The sequence below is a fragment of the Miniopterus schreibersii genome (genome assembly GCF_964146895.1).
Source record: "Miniopterus schreibersii genome assembly, chromosome: 16".
NCBI classification, from domain to species: Eukaryota; Metazoa; Chordata; class Mammalia; order Chiroptera; family Miniopteridae; genus Miniopterus; species Miniopterus schreibersii.
This window is the reverse complement of record NC_138116.1, coordinates 37,791,176-37,818,627: the sequence shown is the minus strand read 5'-3', so window position 1 is coordinate 37,818,627 and position 27,452 is coordinate 37,791,176. Positions and strand designations below refer to the sequence as shown.

Below are 27,452 nucleotides of genomic sequence, written 5' to 3'. Positions count from 1 at the left end.
CCTCAGCACAAACACGATGCGTCAGGATCTAGAGGAGTCCATCAAAATGATAATGAAGCTGCACAGCCACATGCCTCTTGGAAAGAGGAATTCGGGACCTCTGTGGCCTGTTGAGGGCCCTGGAACCTGGTGTGGGAGCTCGTGAGCTAGAGGGGCTCCTTGGGAGTATTTATTTGTTTCCGCAGACTCGGCCCTGACTTTTTCCTCTCTTGTGCCCTCATAGATCAGCCTCCCTCCAGAGGAAATTCATGGCCTGCTTGGTTGTGAAATCATCTACTCTTCTGTGCACAGGCAGCTGGCAGGATAGGTGGGCAGGGAGCTGTGGCCTCTCCCCTCCAGCACAGATACCTGCTGGGCTGGGGCCAGGACTGAGGGTGGGGAACAGGGTGTGCTCAGGGCCTCTCCAGTCAGCCCCTTGGGTGGGTCACACCAGGTGCCTTAGTGGCAGCTCTAGCCCCCTCGTGGTCTTGCTTCCCCTGTGCAGGATGGCCTGGCAGGACCTCAGCTGCCCCATGAGCACCCTCACTGTCAGGGAGGAGCTGTTACTCCATTTATCTGAGGGTTGGAGCAAACAGGACTGGTGCCAGAGTGAAGATGCTGCTGGTTGAGGATGGTGATCTTAGGGGGAGGGAAAGAGGAGTGGCTCCTGGAACTTCTCCCAAACAGTACTCGTTGGGAGGCATAAGCCCTTCTCCTGCTCCCTGTCGGAGTTCCCCTTCCACCTTGAGCCTTGCATTGTGTGTGGATATAGCATATCTACACCTCAACATGTTGGGATTGCCTGGCTACAGACCCTGTCTCCACCACTACACACAGACTGTGTGATCTTGAATAAGTTACTCAACCTCTCTGTGCCCAGTCACCTCGTCTGTAAGATGGGGATACCTGCAGTACCTGCCTGACAGGTTGCTGTGCGGATTCAGTGAGGTAATACATGTGAAGTAAACGTTTAGTACAGTAGCTGCCACGTTATTAGCTCTTGTCTGAGCAGAAGGTTTCTTGGGATGTCCCTTATGATAGGCAGGTAGAGAGTGGGATTGAGGCTCTTGCTGTGTCCAGGCCTTGGGAGGCTCTGTCCCAGAGGTGCAGAGGTTGTGTTAACCACATGGAAAATGTCACCCATGAGGGGGTGGGAATTCACACATGGAGGTTTCTGTGGAGAAAGGCCTCTCCCAGCTTCCTTTCCTTCTCTGGGCTTTGGAGCCCTGCTGGATGGAGCCCATGGTCAGCCTGTTTCCAGCCCTTCTGATTCAGGGACATGTGAGCCTTGACTGAGGCCTGAGGTCATGGAAGCTCAGGGCAGTGGTAAGGCTGGTGGCCCAGGAACCCAACTCCACACCCTTTTCTGCCACTTTTTAGGTGCGTGATAGTGGGCCAGGGACTTCATCTCTCAGTGCCTGTTTCCTCATCTGTGCGTGAGCTTGCACTAGGTCATTGCAAATGAACATTTTAGTTCTAAATGCTCAGGACATCAGCATACCCCACAGCTCTCACCATCCCCTCCACTGTCACAGCCCCCCTCTCCCCAGACGGACTCTCCCCCCACTATACTAGGGGTTCTGAGCCTCAACACTATTGACATTTCAGGTGGGATAACTTTGTTAGGGGGTGGCAAAGGGGGCAAAGTCACCCTGTGTATTGTAGGATGTTTACTGGAATCCCTGGCCTCTACCCACCAGGTATGATCACCATGGTCTCCAGATTGCTAGATATCTCCAGGGCGGGGAGGGGGGCAAAGTCACCCCAGTAGACAGTCACCGAGTTAACTTCATGGTAGCATGGAGTCTGCCTGCGAAGTCTGCCCCACATTTTTCTGCTTTTCCACTTTACTGCGTTGCTCCGATGCCACCATCATGCCCACTGGTCACTGGGGAGCCTCCCCGGTAGATGACTGAAGTCAGCTGCGTTCTCCCTGCAGTGGGTCCAGCCAGTTGCCCACCCTGAGAGCAACCCAGTCACGTCACTCCCTGGCCAGATGCTTCCGTGGCCCCCACGCCAGCAAGGTCCCCTCTGGCCTCGGTATTGTCTGCTCCCTGACTGTGATCCCCGGCCACAGAGCGGCACATTCCCCATCTACGTGGTGCACCCTCAGACCCCAGGGCCCTTTTCCTCCCTGCCACACTCTTCACCTTCCACCCCCCCTCTGCCTCGACCCCACTCTATTACCTAAGTATCACTCCCTCTGAGATTCCTCCCCTTCGCATAGCCCCAGCACCCCATGCTTACCCCAGGGGGTAGATTTTCCCCAAAGTACTGCAATTACTTATTGTATTCCCTCCCCATGAGGCTGTAAAACTGCTGAAGGTAGAGACTATACCTCCTGTTTCTAGCCTCCGGTGATTGCACCAGGAAACACTTTGTGAGCACCCACCAGGTGCCTGTGCTGTGCCAGGTACTCGGGACACAGCAGGAAACGGTGGTCTTCCCCCCCTCATGGATCAGACATTCTGGCAAGGAAGATAGATGCGAAATAAACAGTCAGGAGAAATATAAATATCAATGTACGTATACAAGGTGCCGGGAAGATCTAGCTTAGATCTAGCTCGGTGGACACCAAGTAGCCATTCAGTGTGGCAAGTGGACAAGCAGGTGTCCACTGAACAGGGTGTGAGCTCTGCTGTCGATCCCCTGCATTCAAATACTTCAGCGATCCTTTCTTTCCTCATATAAAACGAGGCCGGTCTTACCCAGCTCGTGGGGTTGTTGAGAAGATGAAGTGAGAAAACCTGCAGAGCTCTTGGCAGGGCGCCTGAGTAAGGGCCCCCCAGGAATTCCAGTCATCACAACTGCCTCCTGGAGGCAGCGAGTGCAGTTCTGGGGATGCCCTCCGGGGGGTGCAGGGCTCTGTGAGGATTCAGAGAAATCCCCGGGAGAGCTGGGAGTGAGAAATCCCCCAACCATAGTTGACAGAGGCAGGAACAGTGCCCCCCCCCCCCCCCCCCGCCCCACCGGCCAGTCCATCCAAGGACCAGTGTCCTCACATAGTGGCAGAAGCCACAAGAGGGATGAGGCCTTATCTCGTTCCCCAGCCCAGCTCATTTCCTTCGGTGGCTGCTACAGGGCCATGCGAGGGACCCCTCACCTTCCAGATCCCTCACCTGGCGCTTGAGAAGATGTTTATGCCGCTCCAAGTGCTTTCAACCTCTTAGTTCCGTGATTCTTAGTACTCAACCTAATGTCAGCTAATTTATCATTAAATTTGGTTGACATTTTCATGGACTCCACTATTAAGTAAAATGAAGATGGACTGTGGTCACCATCATTTGTTGAAATGAATAGCTGGAACGTGAAATGAGGACTGTGTGAAACTTCAGAATCCATCCCTTGTTGACATAATTGCTACTAGAGAGACCCCTGCTGCAGGGGGTCATCAGAGCCCCAAAGAAAACACCTCTGGACACACCTTGGTGTTAAACCCAAAAAGAGGCGTTGGGGACTGTTAGCAGTCCCTGGGCATTGAGAGGCTAGACCTCCCCCAAGCAAGCTGTGCAGGCAGTGACACCTTGGGTCACTGTGGATGCAGGAGGGGGCTCTCTTTCTTTTGGACTCCCATGCTCTCCTCCCAGGACTGCAAGCAAAGCCTGGCAGCCAGCCTGGGGAAGGGGCGTGTAGATTTACGTCCAGCTGCCTTCGGGCCCCCGAAATAGGTCATGGCTGGCGGCCCACGGGCTTGGCTCAGCTGGCAGAGGAATTGGTTTGCTTACATTGTTGTTGACCTTGTTATTATTAGCCTTGAATTAATTGGCCAACATTTCAAAATTGAGACATTTCCCATAAAATTCCCGATTTTAAGCTTCTCTCGAGTCATCACATAACCTGACATCGGGCTCCTCGTTCTGGCTCGATGACCGTTGGTGGAGTTGAGAGCAGTCTGCCCTCAGATGGGTCTCCGTAGACCCCACCCCTTCCCGAAACGGAGGCTCGCCTCCCCCCACCCGAGCTGCAGTTTCTGTGACACGGGCACCTCACTCGTTGTGTGAGCTGCCTGGCATTGGAGTTTGCCGCCTCTGGTCAAAACCTCTGAGGTTTTCTGCATTGCTCTTACTTGACCGTGTGGTGGCCGCCACTTCAGCAGGTGCTGGGGCTGCACTGAGGGGTCAAACGCAGACGGGGCTCAGGCTGCAGCTTAGGCTGCGGGCTCAACAGCTCCTACAACGAACATAAATTAGCCGGTTCTATGGGAGAGGACAGGGCTTGAAGCAGCGTTGGCAGGAGCACTGGCAAAGCCACTCCTGCCAAGCAGGGAGGGCCGGGCTCCAGGAGCACGCTCAGGGGTCTGGGCCATCCCAGCAGCTCCTGCTCGCACTCTCCACGCAGGACCTGGGTTAGTATTTCAACCTCTCTTTGTTCATCGAATACATTTTATGAGATAAAATTCACAAGGTAACTTTTCACCCCTGACCTTCAGCCACATATTCCTTTCCCTGGGAGCAAACGGAGTTATCAGCCACAGAAGTATTCTATATGTAATAACCAAATGTGTATGTAACCCCCCCTTTTTTTACGCAAATGGTGGCATACAGTAAGTATTCTTCTACACCTGCTCCCTTCCCTCCCCCCACAGCCTGTCCTGACACGCCTTCCTTATCAGGCCAGTTCCCTAGCTGCCCGTCTGTCTCCTGCTTCGTTTAATGGTTCCCCTGCTGATGGCCAGTGGACTCGTGTCCAGCCTTTTGCTATCACAGACAGTGCTGGGTGAAACACCGCGTCCGGGTGTTAGTGCACACCTGTGCAAACGCGCCTGTAGGATAGAATCTTCGACTCACTGGGTCGAAGATTCTGGATGTTTGCAGTTTTGATAGACACTGTTAGTCTGCCCTCCAGAGAGTTTCTACGGAAGGCAGCCCCTCTCGGGTGGGTGTGAGTACTGGCTTCCCATGCGAAATGTTGACCGCTGGATCATCTCAGATCCTAGTGTGCACTCTATGAAGCTGACCCTAAACGGAGGCCTCTGCAGGGCTGTGTTCTGGGAGCAGAGCCTTCCCAGCTTCTCCCAACCCTCCAGCTGAGTCATTTCTCTCCTGTCCTGTGCCCTGCAGATAAACTGTGTGACGTTCCCTCACCCAGACACGATGCCGGAGCAGCAGCTGCTGAAACCAACGGAGTGGAGCTATTGCGACTATTTCTGGGTAAGTGGTGCCTCAGTTTCCCCCACACTGTGGCCCCCAAGACCAAGAGCAGACACCCAGGAAGGCCATGAAGGGCCTCGAGCTCACACTTAAAGGGCTGGCCATAGATTCAGCACCTGAGGCAGAAAGTTAAGACCCTTTTGGAGTCCAGATCATTCCGTAAATCTCAGAGAACTGGTAGGGTTTTCATTCGTGGCAGTACGGAAACCCTGGGCAGGTAAGCCAGAGGGTTACTGTCCTTGCTGCTCGGTAAAGGCAGGAGACTGGAGTCGACTTCAGTAAAGGAATCTGGCCTCCAGGCCTGCTCTGTCACGCTTGTAGGTGACCTGGGAGAAGTGTTTCACCCCTGGGGCCCCCCTGTTTCCTTCGAAGTCAGGAGGAGGCTGGCCTCAAGGATCTGTGGAGAGCTCCAACTTTAACAATTCCGTGTTCCAGAATCTCTGCATAGCGTTTAATGGGTACAGAGTTTCCATTTGCAAGATGAAAAAAGTTTTGGAGAAGGACGGTGGTGCTGGTTGTACAACAGTGTGAATGGGCTCAATGCCACCGAGCTGTGCCCTTAAAAATGGTCACAGTGGTAAATTTAATGTTATGTGTGTTTCTCCACAAGTAAATGTCTTTTCACAAATGCACAGTCCAGCTCCTCAGAAACTGGCAGTAAGCCCTGGGCATTTGCATTTTAAAGTCAGCAACGACTTTCAAAGTGAGATCGCCTCATTCTGGAATCAGATAGTGATGATAGTTGCTCAACCTTGTAAATATATTAGAAACCATTGAATTGCACACATAAAAAAAAAATAAAAACTTTGGCAAAAACCCGGAGGAACAAGAAATAAAATAAAAACACTTTTTTACCACCATGCAGAATGGATCATCTGCCTCTTTTTAGATTTGCTCACCAAGTATAAGACAAAAGTGTTTTTTATTTCTGCCAAATCTCTTGTGCTTTACAAGATACTCAGTGGTTCCTATTGTCCCGTGGAAGGGACAGCTCCTATTGGCCCAGCTGTGTCTTCCAGATCTTCTGAGATCTGTGTGGAGGCAGCAGACTTTATAACAGCGGCTCTGGCTTTGGCATCAGAAAGACCTGCTGGGTGAGCTCAGAGGCGAGGGTGAGCAGGGGTGGGAGCGTGCGGGACTTCACAGGCCCTGCAAGCACCTCGGCTTTTATTGTTTGTGGTAGGAAGACGCTGGAGGGTTGTAAGCAGGAATGTGATGTAATCTGATTTACATGTGCCAGGCAGGGAGGACTGTGAACCGGTGGAGGTGCCCCTAAGCAGGTGGGCACAGGATACCATGAAGGGGTTGTGGAGATGGAGAAAAGGAGCTGGGGTTGGAGGCCTCACCCCTAACGAAGGAAACAGCGTTCGGGGGAGAGTAGCCCGAGCCCCAAAATGGGCCCCCAGGGAGCTCGGGGTCAGCATGTAAGGTATCATGTGGAGGTGTCGGGGAGTGGGTGACCCTGCTGCTGTTCAGCAGCATCTAAGAGCTCAACACTCGTGAGTTCTCACCTTCATTCGGCTGCCCTGGGACTGATACGCGCTCTGGGGTTTATCTCCTTGACCATCAGGGCCTTTTCTGCCAATAGAAATCTCTCTGCTGACACGGTCATAAAAGCCCATTTCTCAGGCTGTTTTGTCCCGGGTGGCCGAGTCGCTCAGCATATTCATCCTATGTGAGGGGATATTGAGGCTCAGTATTTCGGATAATTTTTCTTTTTCTTTATCAAAATGTAACATTTATATGACGAAATGCACAAATCCTAAATATTCTTGGAGAAACTTGTAAATGGCCAGAGCAACCCCACTGTGACATGGTGCAGGCTGGTGGTGGTGATCTCCCTGTCACGAGAGGGACTACAGTGTGGCTCAGCAGGCCTTGGGTCAGGGCAGCCAAGGGAAGGATCCCACATGGGGAGGGAATGGAAGGCGTCCATAAAACCTTTCATCTACTTCACAGTGGGCTCCTCACTACCCCTTTCCTTTGCCCTTTCCTAAAATGGGGGCCAGAGGACACAGCCAGGATTGGGAAGAGCTGAGTGTCACACAGTGGCTGAGCTGACCCTGGGCCAGGATTCTCCCTGATGCACCCGCACTGCCTGTGATGTCAGAGGACATATTTTTAACTCCTTCCATTAAATAGCAAAGTATTTGACCCTGGATTTCTGGTGGGGAAAGGCTGTGATGGAGGAGGTGCCAGCCAGGACCTGGAGAGGCTCGAGAGCTGTTCTCCAGCAGCCACGGCTGTGAGAGCAGGTGCCGGACGAATGTCCTGCAGGGAAGGCCATGCTGCGGGTGCCAGGAAGGAGGTGGGGCAGGGGGAGAGCAGGAAACAGATACTCAGGTGTCCTTGAAGAAGTGCAGGTAAAACAAGCAGAAACATTTAATTTTGAAATTTTAAGAGTATTTGTTTGCAAAATGAATTGGATACTAAGTTTCCATTTCATTGACTTGGCCATCTTTTCTGAGTCCTGACTTTTATTCAAAAGTCACTAGTCGTAGATACATGCTATTTACTGAGTACTTAGTATGTGCTGAGCACTGTTCTCAGCCTCTTCCACGTGTCGTTTATCCTGAGGTGACCGTGTGCTGTGGGTGCCGTTATTGCTCCAGTATCACATACGGAGCAGCTCAGGCTTGGAGTGAGAAAAGAACTGCTCCTGAGTCCCCCCAGCTGGGACATCGACCCTGGCAGCCTGCCCTCTTCCACTCTGGCTTCCCTTCAATCCCTTTCTCTCCAGAGCCACTATTAACGCATGTGCACTGGAAGATGTCACTGCCCAGCAGTGCAAGAAGCTGGCAGGAGATGGCATGGTTTAGGGTTAGGGGCACATGCCCCCAAGGTCACAGACTGTTGCAGCTTAAAGTCCCCAGAGGGTCCAGCCAGCCTCAGCAGCCACCTGGTTGAAAGTAATAGGCCATTGGGGACCAGATCCTGTGCTCTGGGCCACTTGTCCTTCCTTTTCTTCTTTCCAGGTTGGGAGGTTGAGGGGTATGGGCGTGGGGTGGCTTAACCATCAGAGAGCACGTGGGAGTGGGCACCAGGAGAGACACGGGTCAGGGCAGCCAGGGCCGCTCCTGTCCTCCCTCTCAGGCTGAGGTCAGGGTGCCCAGGGTGTCTCGGTCCCTCCTGGGGTCTGTCTTCCTCTGCTCCATTCCCTCTGGCTCCCACCATCACCTAAACTCAGGCTTCTGATTCCTTTGTAGGCTGATAAGAAGGACCCCCAAGGCAACGGCACCGTGGCTGGGTTTGAACTACTGCTTCAGAAACAACTGAAGGGCAAACAGATGCAGAAGGAAATGTCAGAATTCATTCGGGAAAGGTGAGGCCTGGGCCCTCCCTGCTCAGGCCACTGGTGACAGTGCCTGTGTTGGCCCTTTAGCCTGAGAGGAGTGAGCCTTGCACACCCAGCTCTGGGCTTGGTTAGCACCAAGGGGAGAATGAGACTGGAGTCACAAAGTTGAGGCCCTCAGGACAGATCTGGCTGGCTGTGGTTTTGGCCTGTGTAGTGTTTTTAAAGATTTGAACCAACATTTTTTAAATTGGTAGATTTTTACATTAAAATCTGGGTATCTAGCATCTCTGGAGAGAGCAGTAAGTCTGGCAGCAGTGGCTCTGCATCCTTCATGTGTCAATTGGCTGCAGCTGAGTATCAACTGCCTCTGTAGAGCGAGCATGTGTTCCCAGTTTGCCACAGTCTCCACCACTCCCTACGGTCCCCACAGACTGCTTGGTCCTTTACTTACCTACATGGCCCTCATTTGAAGCGCTGTCCCTTCGCATAACATAAAAGGGGAGTGTTACCTTTCAGTTAATCTTTGAACCCAATCTGTGTCCTGGACCTGGGCATAGAGAAGACCACCCCTTCCCCAGTCCCACCCCTGCCTCAGGAACCCAGCCTAATGGGAGAGTCAAGTAAAGTGCTTATGAAAAGTGCAGGGATTATAATAGTGGTTTAGATGAGCATGGGTGAGGAGTCAGTAAATTCAGCCTGATGGAAATATGAAAAGCTACAAGAAGACAAAATTCCTTATCTATCACCCACCCCCAAGTTCTGAAACCCTGTTAAGTAACTTCACACTCCCACACACCTGTACCCCTCCCATGTGCACATCACCCCCCACATGCTTGTGTACACATGTTGACACACATGCTCACACACATACAAATGTGCTCACACACGTGTGCTTGCACACATGTTCACACATACACACATGTGCTTGCATAAAATCACGGTGCTTGCACACGCACGTATGCTTGCACACGCACGTATGCTTACATATGCACACAACTTTCTATCTGGAGTTTCCAGGCCATGCTGAAAATATTTATAGTAAATGGAATATTTATAGTAAATGGAATATATTTGATACTATTTCTTTTTTAATTATAACAACAATAATCAGGTAATCATTCTGTGGCATCTTAAAGCACCTCTTCTCCTTCGGAGCCCCATTTTCTGTTGTATAATGAAATTTTTATTTTATGACCCATTAAACTGGCAGGGAATTGAGAGGTTTATATAGCTCAGGTGCAAGAAAACAACAGTATAAAACAGGTGAATCGGAAAATGGTTGTAAAAGCCGGAGTTTGAACACACTGATGGCTTATACGTTCATAAAAGTGTCATGTTTGCAAATAAATGGAATGTACCATTTGAGAGCTCTGGTCTTTCCTGAGACCTGCAGCTTTTCTCAGTCCCCCTCAGGATCTCGCAGGAAGGGCCTTTCAGAGCCAGGAGAGGGGAGGCTGAGGCAAAGACTGGGACGAGCCGGGCCAGGGGCAGACGAGCCGGGCTGTGGCCTCGGATAGGGAAGCGGGCAGGGGTGGAGGTGAGGTAGGTGCTGGCACTGGAGGTGATATTCTGGAAGCAGACGGGCCTCGTGCCTGGTCCATGTGGTTGTCATTGGGAGCCCTGGGAGGTTTGCAGTCAAGAGTGTGGCATGGTTAGATATGCTTCTAGAGAGATCTCTTGGCTACAGGCTGGAGGCTGCCGGCTGCCTGTCCGGTCACCCTGGGAAGGGTGGGACTCAGGCAGAGTGAACGAAACAGAAGTGATGACATGAGAAGAACTGGAGACTGGCTGGAGGTGACCCTGGAAGCAGAACAGTGTGGGAAGGAAGGGAAGGAGCGAGACTGTGGGTCTCTCAGCACCAAATCATGAAATAATTATTACTCAAAGTGCTGCCCTGGGCCTCGGCGAGGCCGCCGTCTGCATCATCCGCACCCTTCAGGAGTCAGCTCCTGAGCGGCGGGAAGTGAGTGCTGCGGCCCGGAGCGTCTCTGGGGCTTCCCACTTGCCGAGTGATGGAGCACTCATGGCTCCAGGTGTGGGCATGCATTCTCAAGGTTCGGGCCTCCTGCCATATGTTGGAGTATGTCAGGACTCCCTCTGCCCTGTCCCCTGGTAGCTGGAGCAGGGGCGCGAGACCCCGACCACACACCGAACACGGATGCGCCAGATAATACGGGACACTCCCCAGAGAGTTGCCTTGAAAGTGTGTCAAGGGCCTGCCTGCTGGAAGCAAAATCCAAGGCAACTCCCCTCCCTGGGGAAATGGAACCAGCCAGCTCTGGGCACTGCCTGGTTTCCATGGAAATACTTGTGCCCTGCAGGCCTGGCCCTTAGAGGCATTGGGGGCTGGGACAAGGTAAGGAGAGGTTCTATTTCTGCGTCCAAGGGGCCGATGCCACCTTGGAGGGTCTAATCCCAGAGCTCTGGGGCTGGAAGGGAGAGGACAATCCTGGGTGTCCCTGTGGTCCATCATGAGTTACATGCATTTATTTAAGGGTCTCCCATGTATCCAGCCCCGTGTTAGGAGCTGTGCAAATGCAGCTTTTCATCTTTACAACCTAGGGAGACAGCTGGGAATAGCCCGCTTTGCAGATGAGCAGACGGAGGTTCAGACAATTCCGTTCATTCATTCATTCAACAGATATATTTATTAAGCACCTACTATGTGTCAGGCAGACAGACGAGCCACGTACTCGCAGAGCATATGGTATAGTGGGTTCCTTTACATGCTTAGTAAGTGGCAGGGCTGCAGGTCAGACCCACTGGAGAGCTGACGTGTTGGGTTTCTCCCTTTGCAGGATAAAGATCGAAGAAGAATATGCGAAGAACTTGGCTAAGCTCTCTCAGAACTCCTTGGCCGCACAGGAGGAGGGGTGAGTGGGGAGGACGGCGGTGGGAGTGGGGAGGAAGAGGAGACCCTCAGGACAAGGGACCGTTTTTCACTGATCACTGATTATTGCCGTGGGCCCATTGCATAGGGAAGTCTCTATAGGCCTGGCTCAAGGTGGGCATCCATGCACAAGGTGGGAATTCATGGCTCAAGGTGGGCACCCATGATTCCAGGTGCAGGCATTCATGGCTCAAGGTGGGCACCCATGATTCCAGGTGCAGGCATTCATGGCTCAAGATGGGCACTCATGGCTCCAGGTGTGGGCATGCATTCTCAAGGTTCGGGCCTCCTGCCATATGTTGGAGTATGTCAGGACTCCCTCTGCCCTGTCCCCTGGTAGCTGGACACCATTATTCAGATGCCCACACCTGCTTCCCTTTCTCTGAGGGCAGGCTGGTAGGAAACTGGGTGTGAGAGGATTCCACACTGGCCCCTCTTTCAGAATTCTCTCATCTGGACCTGAAGCCCAAGCTCCCGTCCCCTTCCAGCTGCAACAGTTCAGACCTCCTTGGGTGGGACCTGAGCTGGGGGAGGCTCGGCCCCACCCTCCCAGCTACAGAAAGATCCCTAGTGGAAGGAAGATTGTAGTCTTTGCTCTGTCTTGTTAGAGAGTTTCAGCCTGCTGGTGGGAATGTAAAATGGTGAAGCCACTGTAGAAACTCAGCTTGGCAGTGCCTCAAAAAACTAAACCTAGAATTGCTGTGTGACCCAGCAGTTCCACTTATAAGTTTATACCCAAAAGAATTGAAAACAGATACTCAACAAATACATGTACATGAATGTTCATAGCAGCCTAATTCACAATAGCCAAAAGATAGAAACAACCCAAATATCCAGTAAGAAATGAATGGATAAGCAAATTATGGTATGCCCACATGGGATATATGGATATATGATGGGATATTATTCAGTCATAAAAAGGAATGAAGTATAGATCCATACTACTATGTGGATGAAGTGAAAGAAGCAAGACACAAAGTTTGCATATTATATGATTCCATTTATGTGAAATGCCCAGAATAGACAAATTCATAGAGACAGAATGAAGATTGGTGGTTGCCTGGGTTTGGGGAAAGAGGAGGGTGAGGAGTAATTGCTTAATGGGCATGGGGTTCTCCTGGTGTATTCATCTGCTTGGGCTACTATAACAGAATACTATAGAATGGGTGTCTTAAACAACAGAAATTTAATTTATCATAGTTCTGGAGGCTGGGAGTCAAACATCAAGGTTCCAGCATGGTTGGTGTCTTGTGAGCGCTCTCCTCTTCTTTGCAAGTGGCTACCTTCTTGCTGTGGCTTTTCCCAGTGAGAAAAGCAGATTCTCCAGTGTCTCTTCTTATAAGAACACTAATCCTACCGGTTTAGGGCCCCACCCATATGACCTCATGTAACCTCACTTTCTGTTATAGAGAGCCCATCTCCAACTAACAGTCACACTGGGAGTTTATGACTGCAACATAGGAATCTAGGATGACACAAATATTCAGTCCATAGCAAGATGATAAAAATGGTTTGGAACTAGATATAGGTGGTGGTTCCACAACATGGTGAATGTACTAAAATGCGATTTCACCTCAATAATAAAAACAAAGGCTCAGGAAGTTAGAATTGAAGGTCCCTGAGGTCCTCTATCTAGTGCTCCCTCCCTCTGCAGTGTCTGACTCCTCCTGAGAGGGGAAGTGAGCCCCAGAGGAAGGAAGGCATTCTGTCCTGGATGACTGTGGTTGTCACAGAGCTGTGATGTTAAACAAGTCCAGACCTGCCTGCATGGCTTGAAATCCCTCAGGGACAGGGCTTTGCCAACCACATGTGGCTTTGATTAAGGCCTCTGCATGGGCTCGCTGTGCAGCCAAGAGGCTGCCTCTGAATGGTTTTCACCAACCCACCTGCCACAGGCCACAGGGCAGCCCTACAGGGCCAGTGTCTCTTCCAGGGACATAAATGAGGTTATCTCTGGCTCTCTCTGCTCCGAGCACTGGGCCTGAGATGAGGGCAGGGAGGACGAGCATGGAGGAGCCACTCCACCAGCCTGGACAGGCGCTTTTCTAGGCATCTCCATGCCCTGTGACTACAGTGCTGCCCAGAGTTTTCCCGCTTCCACCTCCTCAGCCTGGGCTGCTGCCGAGGACACTCAGTCCTGCCAACAGGCACAGCATATGCTCCCGGCTGAACGAGTCAGGCCTGCACCGCCATGCTGTGCACACATGCACCTACAAACACATGAGAACTCAATACATGCTCACATAGGTGCATCAGCGGTACTCGCCTCCAGCGTGGGCAGGAACACGTGCCCCATGGCCATTGCACACACGCTAACCCAGCACACGCACTCCTTCCAGCAGGCACTGGTGGGGGTGAGGGGATGAACAGTGTGCAGCTATGCTGTTTTGCATTTACACGCAGCTTTGGACATCAGCCCAGTCTACTTAGAAACATTCAAAGCGCAATGCTGGAGCCCAGAGATTTGGGCAGCCTGGGAAGGTGCTGATGGGGAGACTCAAGCTGCTTTTGCCCCTCGAGTGCTGTGTCCAAAATAGATTCCACAGCATATGTGCACATTGGTAAATAAACAAAAGCAGGCTATTCATTCTGCCTTCAGTTTTTCTCTCCTGCGTGGAAAGGGAATGGGGTTTGGGTCTTTTCTGGTGATAATTTTGACAGCATCATGCATTTTGATGTGGCATGCCTTGGATTGTATACTGGGGTAGAAATATATCTCAGATTTTGGATTTTTCATTACCCTCTTATCTGATGAAAAATGTTTCTTCAAATGAGAAAACTTTATAAATTTCTTTATTCTAAATTGTGAAATGGCTTCAAGGGGCCTGGAATATTGGGGAGTGCGTGGGGCATGTACTAGCTCGGACAGACCAATGGCATGTTTAGAGTGACACCCTCCCACCTGTGAAGGTGGAGACAAGGACATTGTCCTGATCCTGAGACTGCTTCCTCCTGTTCTTCCAGTAGCCGTCAGAGGACTTGCTCAGGCCACTACAGCTGTCACTGTGCCAGTTACTGACCACATGCTGTGCTGATGGTGGACATGCAAATTCTCAGGACTGCCCAGGGCCTTTTGGGCTTTTGGGCTCTTGTTTCACCAAGATGTATATATCTCAGCTGCAGGACGAACCTCTCCCATCACCCTCGAATCAAGTTCCCACTTCCTCCAGGGCTGCTTCCGTAGCTGTGTATAGTGTTGACTTCAGTTTAGGGCCGTGATCCATCCTGAGATAATCCATATGTATGGCATGAGGTCAGGGTCCAGATTCCTTGTTTCCCTATGGATGGATATACAGTCGTCCCTGCACCATTTGTTGATGGACTGTCCTCCATTGCACATCGGTCCCCCGCATCTGTGAGTCTGTTTCTGGACCAGGTATTCTAGTCCCACATCTGTATGATGACCTCGTCTGCTTCCACCCCTCCGTCCCCTGCCCTGGACCTCCTACCCGCCTCCTGGGTCAGGTGAGGAGCCAGGCCACCCAGAGCTGCCCCAACACAGCTCCCTGGAGCTCAGACCCTTGAGGCCAAGAGAAATGTCAGCAGCTTGGGTTTTCCTGTTTCTCACTCCGTCTCTTCTCTGATGGGCTCCCTAGCTGGGATTGCCCAAGGGGAGCTTTCTTAGCTGCCAGACTCCTAGATAAACTCAGTCAGTCATTTCCCATAGATACCCACCTCTGCCTGAGCCAGTACCACAGCCAGACGGCCTCGGCTGTGACCAAAGGGACCCATTCTGATGTTAGGTAAATCTCAGCTGCTGGCTTCTCAGCTCCAAACCCAGAAGCTCTCAGCATGCTGTCTTTTAAGCAGCTTTTGCTACTCGAGTGTAATGAATTCTCTGGGGGAAGTGGCTTTTTGATGGAATGATGTCAACTGAACATTCAGCCTGGGTTTACTGCCTGGGTTTAGAAGTCTCAGCAAGGTCTCCGGAGCCTGGGGTTAAAGAGTTGCAAATTACGAGTGTAGCCTGGGGGCCTGCATTCCAAGGGCTTGGGGACTTCAGGAGATTGCTTCTACGTGAAGCATCTTGGAGTGCAAAGTGATTTAGCCTCGAGGACTCTGTTCTCCAGTAAAGCTGTGTGCAGCACCAAGGCTTGCAGTCCAGAATCAGGGCCAGCGGCGGGCCACAGTCCTGCCGATGATGATGGAGAGCCTTTCTGCCATGTGGGCATCCCTTGGAGCTCCCTAGACCCAGATGGTCCTCCTCTGCCCTTCCTGGAAGCAGGTTGTTAGAAGTTTGCCTGCACGCAGGAAGGGCTGTGTGGCATCTTCCATTTGAGAAGGGCTGTTCCCCAAGAAGGCATCTGTCCTGCCCCTGTGACTTACCAGCAGATGTCTGTGCCCTCATCAGCAAACCAGGGAGGGGTGAAGGGGAGGCGTGGGGAGAGCAGTCGGCTGGCGATGGAGGCCTCCCTGCCGCTGCACCCCACCTTCATGCATCTCCCCCCGGTCTCCGGGTTTCTGGGTATTTTTCCGTCTGCTACAGTCTGTTCTTCCAGCAACTCGGTTCGGTTCGGGATGGCTGGTTTGGGAAGGCTTGGGCTGAAACGCGGTGCTCAGGTTTGTTTTGTGCCTGGCCAGCCTCCTCCAAGCCCGGTCTCAGGGTCTCTGCCGTCGGGCCCCCGCAGCTCCCTCTGAGCCTGACAGTCCCCTCTCCTCTGTGTTGCAGCTCCCTGGGGGAAGCGTGGGCGCAGGTGAAGAAGAGCCTCGCGGACGAGGCAGAGGTCCACCTCAAGTTCTCCGCCAAGGTAACCCTCCCGGGCCGTGGCACGCTGCGCTTCTCCCACAGCCGTGGGCTGCCGAGCCTGTAACCGTTGTCTGGCTGTCTGTCCTGTGTGCGTGTTGACCCGTTTCTGTGATGTGCATGCCCGGGGTTGGGAAGAGATGCCCGGTGGCATGCAACGGGACAGTGCTTTTGCCAGTCCCATGCAGGAGTGTCAGTAACCAGAAATACCCATCGGGAGCACAGAGCTCAGTGAAATATAGTTCGGAAGTGACACATGCTGAGCATTTAGTACCCTTGTTTTTAATACAATTGGTTCCTTTTACATTTCAATCATTTAAATTTTAATACTGGCTGTCTTTAGCAACCAGCTCATAAAATTCTTACAGATTTATCACCTGGAGCCAGTACAGGCCACCCAGCATGCCTCTGTGAGGGGGGGGGGGAGTCCCCTTAGCTCCTCAGGTCACCTGTGAAGGACGACACCCTGCCGTCACGTTGCTGGGCTTTCAAAAGAAAACACCTGCATTTTCTACTTTTTCTTGGTGTCAGGAGAGACTACATTATGCCAGAGAGAGATTTGGGGGGGGGGCGGGGGGAGTGTTTTGTTTTTGTCACACAATTTCAGACTGGGTCACTGACCTTTCTTTCACCGGTTAAGAAGACTCTAGCACCGTGACCTCAAGGAGAGCGCTGTTTGTTCTGTTCACTCTGCCCTCGGTACTCAGGGCTATACCTGGTGCACGGGAGACACCCAGTAAATATTTTCTGGAGTAATGAATAAATGGAGCCCTCTGATGATCTCCTCTGGAGCCCCTACTCTTTTCAGGCCTACTTTTTCTCCAGATTTCTCCATGTTTCCAAATGACCCTCTCTTCCCCGTTCCCTGGCTCACGCCTCCAAATTCCCTCTCAGGCTGCTGGCTACTTTTCAGGGGAAAAAGAAAGCAAGTGTCTAAGTGAAATAATTCACACTAAAGTGTGCATGACTGGTGGGGCTACCCATTAGCATGCTTGCCTTTTGAAAGAAGAGAGACCCTGAGAGCACACCATTCCCGGTGACCTTAGCCTCCTGGGGTCCACACTCTTTCCTCTGCCCTCCCCCATCCATCACCAGCCAGACGACAGCCTGAGAGGGAACTCGGACAAAGTGCTTAACTTCTCTGAGCCCCATTTCTAAATTAGGGGACACACTAACTCCTTCACTACTTGAAGGTTCAACCCCCCCTCCCCCCAAAAGATGGCTGCTTCTTCCAGGGGCTTCCACACAGTGCTCACGGGTCCTATCTCTTTTCTAGTGTGTGCCCCACAGCAGTTGCAGTTCTGGGCCTTGGGGTCCGCTGTGGGATGTGCACTGTCAGAGGACAGGAGTCTGGCTTTGTGTCAGGCCTCCCCACCCCCTCGCAGGATGGCTCCCCGCACACAGGGCAGAATGAATGACTCCCATAGCTGAGACTGAGGAGGAGCTATATGAGGAGCTGGGGTGGGGGAAAACAGTGCTATTGCCAGCTCCTTGCTGCTGAAGGGTATTAGTGCCCCAGGAGTGAGCGGACACCCAGATGGGAGTGAGAGCGCCTGGCTCACAGCACACCCACCGCAGGCACCAGGCACTTCAGGAAATTGCCAGGCCAGCCCTGGGAGGGGAGGGAGCTCAGTGAACTAGGCCCCTCTCCGCCCTGCATGCAGAGCAGCGAGTTCTTTTTCAGCTGCAGATCGCGGGTACTGTTTCCTGTAGGTCTCCCTTCTCTCCTGGCCCCCAGCAGCTCTGTTCCCTGGGGTAGAAGCCTCCATTGACTGGCGAGGTGAATGGCAAGGCTGCCTTTGCGGTGGGTGGGGCTGGGAGCCAGTCTGCCTCCGCTTCTGAAAGGGCTCCTGCTGGGTCCCTGGGAATCCCTGTGGAGCCTACTTCCCATCAGCAGGACCCCTGACCGGGTTGTTTATAGAGTACTCAGGTGACCAGGCATTTTCCCACGCTCTCTTTTCCTCTATTTCCTTTAACTACTGCTACTCACACCAACACTTCTGGCCACCAAATGGTTTTCCCACACTGACCGATTCTGACACCTGCTGGGTGGCCCACAGTATAACTCGGTTCTGACACTAGGTACCCGGAGGTAGCAACAGATCCCACAAGTTAAGGGCTCAGCCCCACAAGACTGTCCCCACTTCAGATGCCAGTTGCAAGTCGTGGGTCCCCAGGTTACCACACTTCTGTTGACTTGGCTACAGATCGGGTTCTCACAGCGCCCTCCTGAGGGTTGATAATTTGCTAGAGTGGCTCACAGAATGCAGGGGACACTTACGTAGATTTACCTGGTTACTATGTGTTAAAGGGTGTGACAGATGATACAGGTGAACCGCCAAGTGAGGAGGTGCACAGGGCCAGGTTTGGAAGAGTCTCAAGCCCAGGAGCTTCTGTCCCTGTGGAGTTGGGTGCATCACCCTCTTGGCATGTGTCGTGGGCACCAACCCCGAAGCTCTCCAAACGCCGCAGTTTACAGTTTTATGGCTGCTTCATCGCGCAGGCGGGACTGGTGGCTCACTCTCCAGCTTCTCACCTCTCCCCAGAGGTTGGGGGTGGGGCCGAGGGTTCTAAGCTCTGAATCATGGCTTGGTCTTTTGGTGACCAGCCCCATCCTGAAGCTACTCAGGAGCCCACCCAAGAGTCACCTCAGTAGAACAAAAGGGGTTCCTGTCACCCAGGAAGTTCCAAGGGACTCAGGAGCTCTGTGACAGGAACCAGGGTCGGTGACCAAATATTAGAACAGAAGATGCTCCCAGCACCCTGATCGATGAGGAAATCACAGAGGTTTAGGAGCCTGGCCAGGAGCCGAAGATAAGGACCGACATATACATTTGTTATTAGATCGCAGAATCATAGTCATGTGAGTGTTCTAGATGGTCCCGTGCAGGATAGAAAACATTACTCTCAATTTCATCAGCCACCCGTAGGACAGCATCTCCATTTCACAGATGAGAAGGGGTAGAGAGGTCCAGTCACAGCCTGTGGTCACACAGCCCGGAGGGCTCAGCTACTGAGGCTTCAGTGGAGGGGACTGCGTGAGCTGGACACCTGACCCCAGACCTTTCTCCAGGCAGGCAGTGGCCTGCTGAGGAGCACTCTGCCCTCTCCCGGGGGCTGTCCGGCTGGCCCTCCAGGTGCCCAGGACTCGCTGGTGGAAAGCGTATGAGGAATATGTACAGAAGACAGGTTTTTCTCTGAGAACCTCTGCTGCTGCCAGCCTGTGTCAGTGTTCGTGGCCTTAGGCAAATGTGGTCGCTGCCCAGCGGTTGTGTGGCTGTTCTCTGAAAAGAAAGGAGCTCCAAGGACTCATTGTTTGCCATAGATAATATGGCTCAATATGCCCCAAACGCACTTTAACCCCTGCTCCAGAAGGCTCATTGAAATTCCACTGTCTGTGTCAGGGTAAGAGCCCTTGAAGAAATGCAGTTTTTTACACAATGGTCCAGGCTTTCCTCCTCTACTAGTTCAAACCATTGTTAACAGCAACGGGCTGCTAAAGAGAAATGATTGCTGTACACAAAGGAAGCTGTACCTGGCTCTGCTGGAGGAGGAGCCTGGAAAATTCCTTGTGATGGGAGGAAACTTGATCGTGCGTTTAGAGGCCATGCACCCAGTCAGAAGATTGCGGGGCAGAGTGGAAGCCGGGAGGGGTTTACGTCAGTGCTGCCACTTCAAGCTCCCTGACCTTGGGCAAGTCACTCAGCATCTCTGAGCTCCCGTTTTTTCATTTGAAACTTATTTGGTGGTGACCCACAGTAATGCATCTACGTGGCCCCCCGCAGCACTCAGCTTTCCACACCCAGTGTCCGCATAGATACACACGTATGCAGGGGACACACGGTTCAGGAAGCGGCACTGTCTTTCAGCCTGTCGTGCACTCTGATGCCTTCCTCATGTCTGGTCTGTTCCCAGCAGAAAGCTGCTCCTGACCCACTAAATTGATTTCACTATGCCCAGCTGCCCGCTGTTTGAAAAACACTGGACCAGTCTCACCATTTTTTGCATCTTGAGATTTCTCTTACTCTCCTGTGTGAGGGGAAAGGAGGGGGAGCTGAGAGGAGGGAGTTTCGAACAGGCCACCTGAATGGGTCCAGTAGCCTGTCCCATCCAAGACAGGCCGGCCCGAGCGCTCACGAGGACACGGCTCTGAGGGCTTGACTCCCAGCTACAAAGATGCTTAACAGTGAACAATGAGTATAAAAAGCCACCCAGCCCACTTTTTTAAAAAGAAAAAGTATGTCTTTTAAAAATATTTAAAATACAGAGGGAGCCCGGCCAGCATGGTTCAGTGGTTGAGCATCGACCTATGATCCGGAAGATGGAGGTTCGATTCCCAGGTTGCGGGCCCGGTCCCCAGTAGGGAGCATGCAGGAGGCAGCCGATCAATGACTCTCTCATCATTGATGTTTCTATCTCTCTCTCTCCCTCCCCCTTCCTCTCTCTGAAATCAATAAAGATATATTTAAAAATAAAATACAGAGGGAGAATCCATGGGATTGAGTCACCTCTGGCAGCTAGTAGCATTCTTTGTTCAGATGTGATTTGGAATTTGGGGAAAGCATTTTGCTGTGTTGGCAGAACCTGGGGCTGGGGTCCAGGAATCCTGAGTGTTGAAAAGCCCTTCCAGGTCATTCCTGGGCGCACTGAAGTCTAGACATCAGCTCTTTCCATGTCCTCAGAAAGAGACCCCAGTCCGGAGCAGGATGCCATGGTAGCTGAGTTTTGCAGCTCCTCCTCAGCGGACACCTCACCTGTGTGGGAAAGGGGTTGTGTGTCCTCCATAGCTTTCAAGTCTTTAGCATCTTGCAAACTGCCACCAGGTGGGGGTGTTTTCCATACAGGAAACTGCTTGCGATCAGAACAATACTAGCAGAGAATTACAGCTAACATCAGGAGGGAGAGGGGTGCTTGGACGGCTCACTCCCTGTTAGTCTTTAAAGTCATCCAACAACAAAGCTGTTGTCACCCAAGGCACTGGACACTGAAGATTTTGTCATCACCCAAGCTGTGAAAGGGCATTCACTCCGCACCAGCTCCAGCCACGTGCGGAGACTCTAGTGGCCAAGCCGGCGAGGCCCCTGCCCTCTTGGAACTCACAGTCAGTGTAACCCGTTGAGTAGAAACACGTAAGCCCTCGAGGTCGCCAGAGAAAAAGATCACGTGACAAGAGCCTGTGAGGGGGAAGAGAGAAATCCCAGAATCCCAGCGTGGGGTGTGGGGTGTGGTGTGTATGTGTGTGTGTGCATGTTTTCCTCTGACCAGGCATATGCAGGTGTACTTTTCAGAGGCACTTCTGGGGCGGGGGAGGCCAAGGGGCCCTGGGGCAGGAGGCTGAGCTGGATGTGGTTCTAGGTTCAGGGGTTGGGTGGGGGCTCTGAGAGGCTGACTCAGCCAGGCCCTAGGCTGCTCACCTGGCTGGGCAGCAGGTCCACAGTGATCTTTCTTATCAAATACATCTCATGTTCACACCAAAAAAAGCGTTATAAGTGAAAGTTCTCCCTCAAAAAGGAGTGGGAAAGAGGGAAATAAAAGAGAAGGAAAATGCTTGAAAAATATCACCTGCTCTTCTCAGAGTATAAGCCTCTTTCTCTGGCCTTCAGAATGCCAGGCTGGGTCCTTGTGCTGGGATGGGACCTGTGCCAGTCTCCATGCAGACCAGTGAGACAAGCAACCCCCTCCCCCGGGTACAGTGCACCGGAGCGGCCCTGTGAGTTTCCACTGGGTCTCAGGTGGTTCCCACCGTAGATTCTTCGAGCTTTTGACCGTGTCCAGATCTCCTTCATAGTTTCTGCACCTGGCATAGAGCAGATGCTCAAACAGCACTGACCTCCGATCACCTAAATTAAGTTATATCCATGCCAGTGATCAGTGCCTGGGGACATGGAGGTGGTGGCTTGGCTTCTGCCCCAGGAAGCTTCCAGTTTGGAAGGTAAGGGCCCTCCAAGAAACTGTCCGAGTGCCCAGCCAGGCGTGGCTCAGCGGTTGAGCATCGACCTAGGATCCAGGAGATCAGGATTCGATCCCCGGTCAGGGCACATGCCCGGGTTGCAGGCTTCAGCGGATCAATGACTCTCTCATCATTGATGTTTCTATCTCTCTCTCTCCCTCTCCCTTCCTCTCTCTGAAATCAATAAAGATATATTTAAAAAAAAAACTGTGGGAGCTTAGAGGAGGAAGGAAGTAGCCAACAAGGGGCTCAGAAAGCTCCAGAGTCTAACCTGTCCATCATCACTGTGAACACAGGCCTGGCCAGCTAAGGTGACTTCCTAAACCTTGACCTCATAAGTGGCCACTCAACTGTACCCTTCCTGTCAGGGGCCAGGCCGCTGCCCCAGACCCCACCTCACCTGCGGGGGTGGAGTTCCCTCCCTCCTCACTTACTAGTAGCTGATGCCCTGGGTCCTGAGTATGTCCCCCTCGCTGTCTCTTCCACAGCTTCACAGCGAGGTAGAGAAGCCCCTGATGAACTTCCGTGAGAACTTCAAGAAAGACATGAAAAAGTGCGACCACCACATTGCTGACCTCCGCAAGCAGCTTGCCAGCCGCTACGCTGCCGTGGAGAAGGTGAGGGGCCCAGGACCCTGGGGGGCAGGGGGTCTTCTGGAAGAGGGTGGGCTGAGCAGGACTCCAGCCCACGCCTGAGGAGCCCCCCACCTTAACGGGCAGGTAGGAGCTGCGGTCTGTGGCACTCAGATCGCTGCCCAGAGGGCCAGGGGAAGCAGGGGGGCTGCACCCGCATGGGAGATGCAGTGGGCTCCATCAGGTCCCTGAGAGGAGGTACAGCCGTGCTTTCGTGCGACACGGAGCCTGGATGTGCTGCTGGTCTACACGTGCCCCTTGGTTGGGCCTCGCCTTGCAGATTCTCTCCTGGCTGAATCACCCCCTCCCAAAAATCTGTGGCGTCTGAGCTCGGTGGGAGCTGCTGATGGCCAGCACTGGAGGGAAGGGAGCTCTCCCTGGGGGCTGACCACAGTGACTTAGGGTGCTAGAGAAGGGGGAGCATATGGCTGCAGGCACCCTAGACTCTGCCAGCTTGCTGAGGCCAAGCCAGGGTGCAGCTGAGAGATGGGGATAAGGGGACGCCTTGAAGCCTCAGCACGGTGACTGGCTGGCCGAGGGATGTTAGTCTCACTGCTGAGCCTCTCCTGGCTTTGGTGGCATCATCCACAAAAACGGAAAAGAAAGGACTCTTACCTAGAAACGGGGGAGGCCGGGCCCCAGGCCCCGGGGGGCCCTCCTGGCTCTGAGCCCTGTGAGCAGCTTTTCCATGTCCTTGGCCCCCAGGCCCGGAAAGCACTCACCGAGCGGCAGAGAGACCTGGAGATGAAGACCCAGCAGCTGGAGATCAAGCTGAGCAACAAGACAGAGGAGGACATCAAGAAGGCTCGGAGGAAGTCCACGCAGGCCGGTGAGTGCCGGGCCACACCTACCTGTCCTCCCCTGGTCAGGGAAGCACAGGAAAGGCCGGGGGATGGGATGCCTGGAAGTGCAGCCCCGGGAGGGCGGGGAAGGGGCTGTGGAGTGGGGAGTGGGCAAGGTCGTCTCCAGGCCTGGCTCTCACCAGGAAGTGGTTGCTCCTCCCTGCACCTGGAATTCAGGGCGCCTGTCACTGTGTGGAGCCCCAAAGAGAAGTACAAGCCCCACCCATGCAGGGAGTGATACTCCAGAGGGTCACCAATGGCACCTATGGTGATGGGCTCTTGCCCTGGTTGTTCATGAAATAACCACATTTCAGATTCTCCCCCAAAGATGCCTCCAGTGAGTTGGTTTCTGCTTCCACCTAGTGGTGAAAGCTAGCTAATGCCCAAGGAAAGGGGAGAAGGGCCAGTTAGAACTAGTACAAACTTATCAAATATTTCTAAAAAAAGTGTTTCACTGCACGCAAGGACAGTGCACACTGTTTTCTGGGACTGAAGTGTGTGATGTAGGATTAGGGCTCGGATCAGATGGTCTAGGTCCCTTTCACCTCAACTTCTGGCGAACCTGGTACAGTTAACTCATTATAGAATGAAGCAGCCACCTTATGGACATTTTGAAATAAGATGGTTTAAAAATAAGTCAATAGAAAAATAATAGAAATGTAACATATGATATAAAGATCTTACAATGCACAGTGATAAATTACCGGGTCCAGAAATAGAAGGCATTATATACTTATTGAGACTGGGAAGGAAAACCCAGGATGAGGAGAGGCATATTTAGATTCATGTAATTAATTAAGTTATTAAAATGATATTACAAAATCTATCTTTGCTTGGGAAAACATTTTTAATCAGCTCACAAGAATATAAAATCTTTATTTGCCAAATATAATCACCATCAATACTTCTTAGTGTTTTAATTTTTTAAATGTTTTTAATATTTATATTTAAATTTACACACATTAGATCATATACTCTATGTTCCGAAGTTACATTTTAATTGGCACATCTTAGAGATCGCTCTATTCCATTACCTATATATTTAATCCCATCCATTCACGTACATCAGACTTTTTTTTCTTTGTAATTTCAGTATTTGTTTCACTGTCATTTTAATAAAATAAAATTATTTCTCAGTTTGTGACTATCAGATAGATTTCTGGGAAATTTTTCAATTATTTATATTTAAAATTTTATAAGCCAAAGCCCCATAAAACAAAACAAAAACAGAAGCTTAGGCGAACATAAGCAACAACGTACAACGCGGCGTTGCACCGGCAGCAAGGTGCTGGCCCGCAGCAGTTACTCCTGCTGCGTGTTCCCACGCTCTCCGCCCCGGGCCCGTTCCCATCACACCCGCAGCCACCGACAACGTTAGCGAGCTCGATGGACGTTGCGCCCGAGACATGTGGCTGCCTCTTCCATCTCCTGCAGGGTGTTTTCTCGTGTGCAGTGGTGCCTGAGTTACGGTCAAAATCTTGTTCAAATCCTGGTCGTCCGTTTCATAATCAGTCACTGTCGGACCGAGCTGTAAGTGGTGTTTTCGGTCCTTCTATTTGTTCCATCTCTTCATCAGATATAAAATGAAGTTCTAGATCTTGTCGGTCTGGAGTAGGTCGCTGATGTGGTGCCTCTTTGGGTAGAGAAGCGGATCCCTTGCATTTCACTGGGGATGGACGATGTCTCTTTTTTTGGCCCATCAGCCTTTTTCAATGGTTGCATGGGATCCAGGTGTCCACCTTCATTCCATCGCGTCCCTGACTGCGGGAGGCCTTTCCCGTGGTGTTACTGTGAGCGTCTGCGTGCGAGCCTGGCCCTGCGAGGGGGTGCGGGGGGGTGACTTTCCTGGTCAGAGTGCTGTACCCATCTTGCTGGGCATCTCCAAACTGCTTTCCGGGGGGTGCCCACCAAGAGCACTGATGGCTGGCTGTTCCCTGAACTCTTGTCAGCGCTGTGTGTTATCAAATCGTGACAGCATACTCTCCGCGGAAAATAATATCTTGTTGCTAATTTAATTTACGTTTCTTTTTGAGCGAAGTTGAGCATTTTAAAAACAGACTTACTGAAGCGAGTAAAGCATATTCTTTCCCCATTCTCTAGTCAGTGGCTGGTCGTGTTCTGATTGACTGAGATTATATGTTAGGAAGATTATCCTTTTGTCATTTGAGTTGCAAATATTTTTTCTAGGTGGTTGTTTATCTTTTAATTTGGCTCTTTGTATTTTTTTGCAGGGGAGTTGGCTTATTTGTTATTTTTCTGAATAGTGATCTTTTCTCTCTGACATAGTCTAGGTTTTGTGACTAACTTAGAAAGAGCTTCCCCTTTCAAGAGTTTTTTTAATCACTTTTTTTCTTACTATTTTTTTTTTTCTTGCATCAGGTTAAAAATATTTAAATACAGGATGGGGCAGAAGTAGGTTTACAGTTCTGAGTGTGCAAAACACAGAGTTTATTCTTGTATTATCTGTTAATTATTGTATTATTTTCCATACGTACGGCTGTAAACCTACTCTTGCTCCGCCCTGTATTTAGGCCGCCAGAAACTTATTTTTCCTCAGGCCGCTGCCTAAACCATATTCCACAAGTTCTGATTTGCAGAGTTTTCATACTCATATTCTAGATATTTTGTTATTTGTGACTTGATCTCACCTTTGAGCCAAATGTAAAATAAACCCTTTAGGTTTCCATGAGTTCAGCCTTTGTTCCTGTTGTCTCCTAGCCTTGCGGTTTGGTTTGTGCCAGGCTTCTCTAGCCCCGAGGTGCACGTGTACCACCTGGCAGTCCTGGGAAACGCAGTTTCCCATTCGCCAGGCCTAGTGTGCGTCCTGAGAGCGGCACCCCTGGCAAGCTGCAGGGCATACTGACGCTGCTGCTCTACGAGCTGTGTTTTGTGTAGCAGGGGTCTGGGGTGCTGGTACCTTAGTAATGTTGGCAATTACTAGTATAGCTTATTTTCTTTCTAATTACAAAGTGTTTACAGAAAACAATAGACTAGCCATCAAAATTGAATAGTTGTGTTTCAGATCTCTTATGAAATAAAATGCTACAGAAAGAGCTCGTTTCCTCCCACCCACCCATTCTCTGTTTCCAGTGTGAGCACCATCCTGGACAGCACTCTAGTGCGTGTTTTCATACCATTGCTGCACATGGGTGAACCATAAACCCTCAGACACATTGTGTTTCAGAATGACAAGCTGCCGCATGTACACACACGCACACACATACACACAACAGACATAATTTGCAAATTTTCTTCTTTAACTCTTAAATAGTACCAAGTTTTAATCAAAGAAGACTCTTGTGACAAGTTTGAACCAAAAAAGACTCTTCAGTGTGAAATGAAACTACCGTCTTTAGAGAGGAAGCATTTCTTGGGCTTGTGATAGGGTGTGGGAGGTCCTAGGAATAACCCTCTTCCCACCCCCAGAAACCCCCACACACTGAGGGTCCTCTATCCTGAACTCTTAGTGTCTGGGGCCAAGTGCAGTTGCACACTCTGAAGCTGGTCCCTTGTGGTACTGGGTTGCCCCTCTCTGTTCTGCGTTTTACTCCCTGCTCCCACTTTCCAATGGCCTCTGTGACCCCAAGGAGAGGAGAAGGCATGGCTGTGGGTGCAGGTGGGACAGGGCAGCCATGGCAAGGACAGGACAGAGTGTGACCGTGACACTGGCCTCTTCTAGGAGATGACCTCATGCGCTGTGTGGACCTCTACAACCAGGCCCAGTCCAAGTGGTTTGAAGAGATGGTGACCACCACGTTGGTGAGTGCCCAGAGATGTATAGGCATGCCAGTATGGTGACTGGCACTCAGGACGCCCTGGGTGGGTGCCGGTGGGCATGCAGGCCATAGAGTGGAGGTGACTGTGGAGATGGTCATGATATCTGCTCATGTTGGGGTCAGGACCTTGACTCTGGGCAAGTGTGTGCTGGTTCACACCCTTGCTCTGGCATTTCCTAGCTGTGTAAACATGG

General features: G+C 51.6%; 1 protein-coding gene across 5 annotated transcripts in view; it reads left to right on the top strand.

Moving 5' to 3' along the window:
- GAS7 (growth arrest specific 7) overlaps positions 1-27,452 on the top strand; it is a 205,116-nt gene that overhangs the window by 169,854 nt on the left and 7,810 nt on the right. For all 5 annotated transcript variants that reach the window (XM_081115676.1, XM_081115679.1, XM_081115680.1 and 2 more), the window contains exons 6-12: positions 5,040-5,129; positions 8,336-8,451; positions 11,223-11,297; positions 15,984-16,062; positions 22,497-22,625; positions 23,346-23,469; positions 27,162-27,241. In XM_081115676.1, the coding sequence (XP_080971802.1) occupies positions 5,040-5,129; positions 8,336-8,451; positions 11,223-11,297; positions 15,984-16,062; positions 22,497-22,625; positions 23,346-23,469; positions 27,162-27,241 (693 nt within the window). The remainder of the gene's footprint in view (positions 1-5,039; positions 5,130-8,335; positions 8,452-11,222; positions 11,298-15,983; positions 16,063-22,496; positions 22,626-23,345; positions 23,470-27,161; positions 27,242-27,452) is intronic.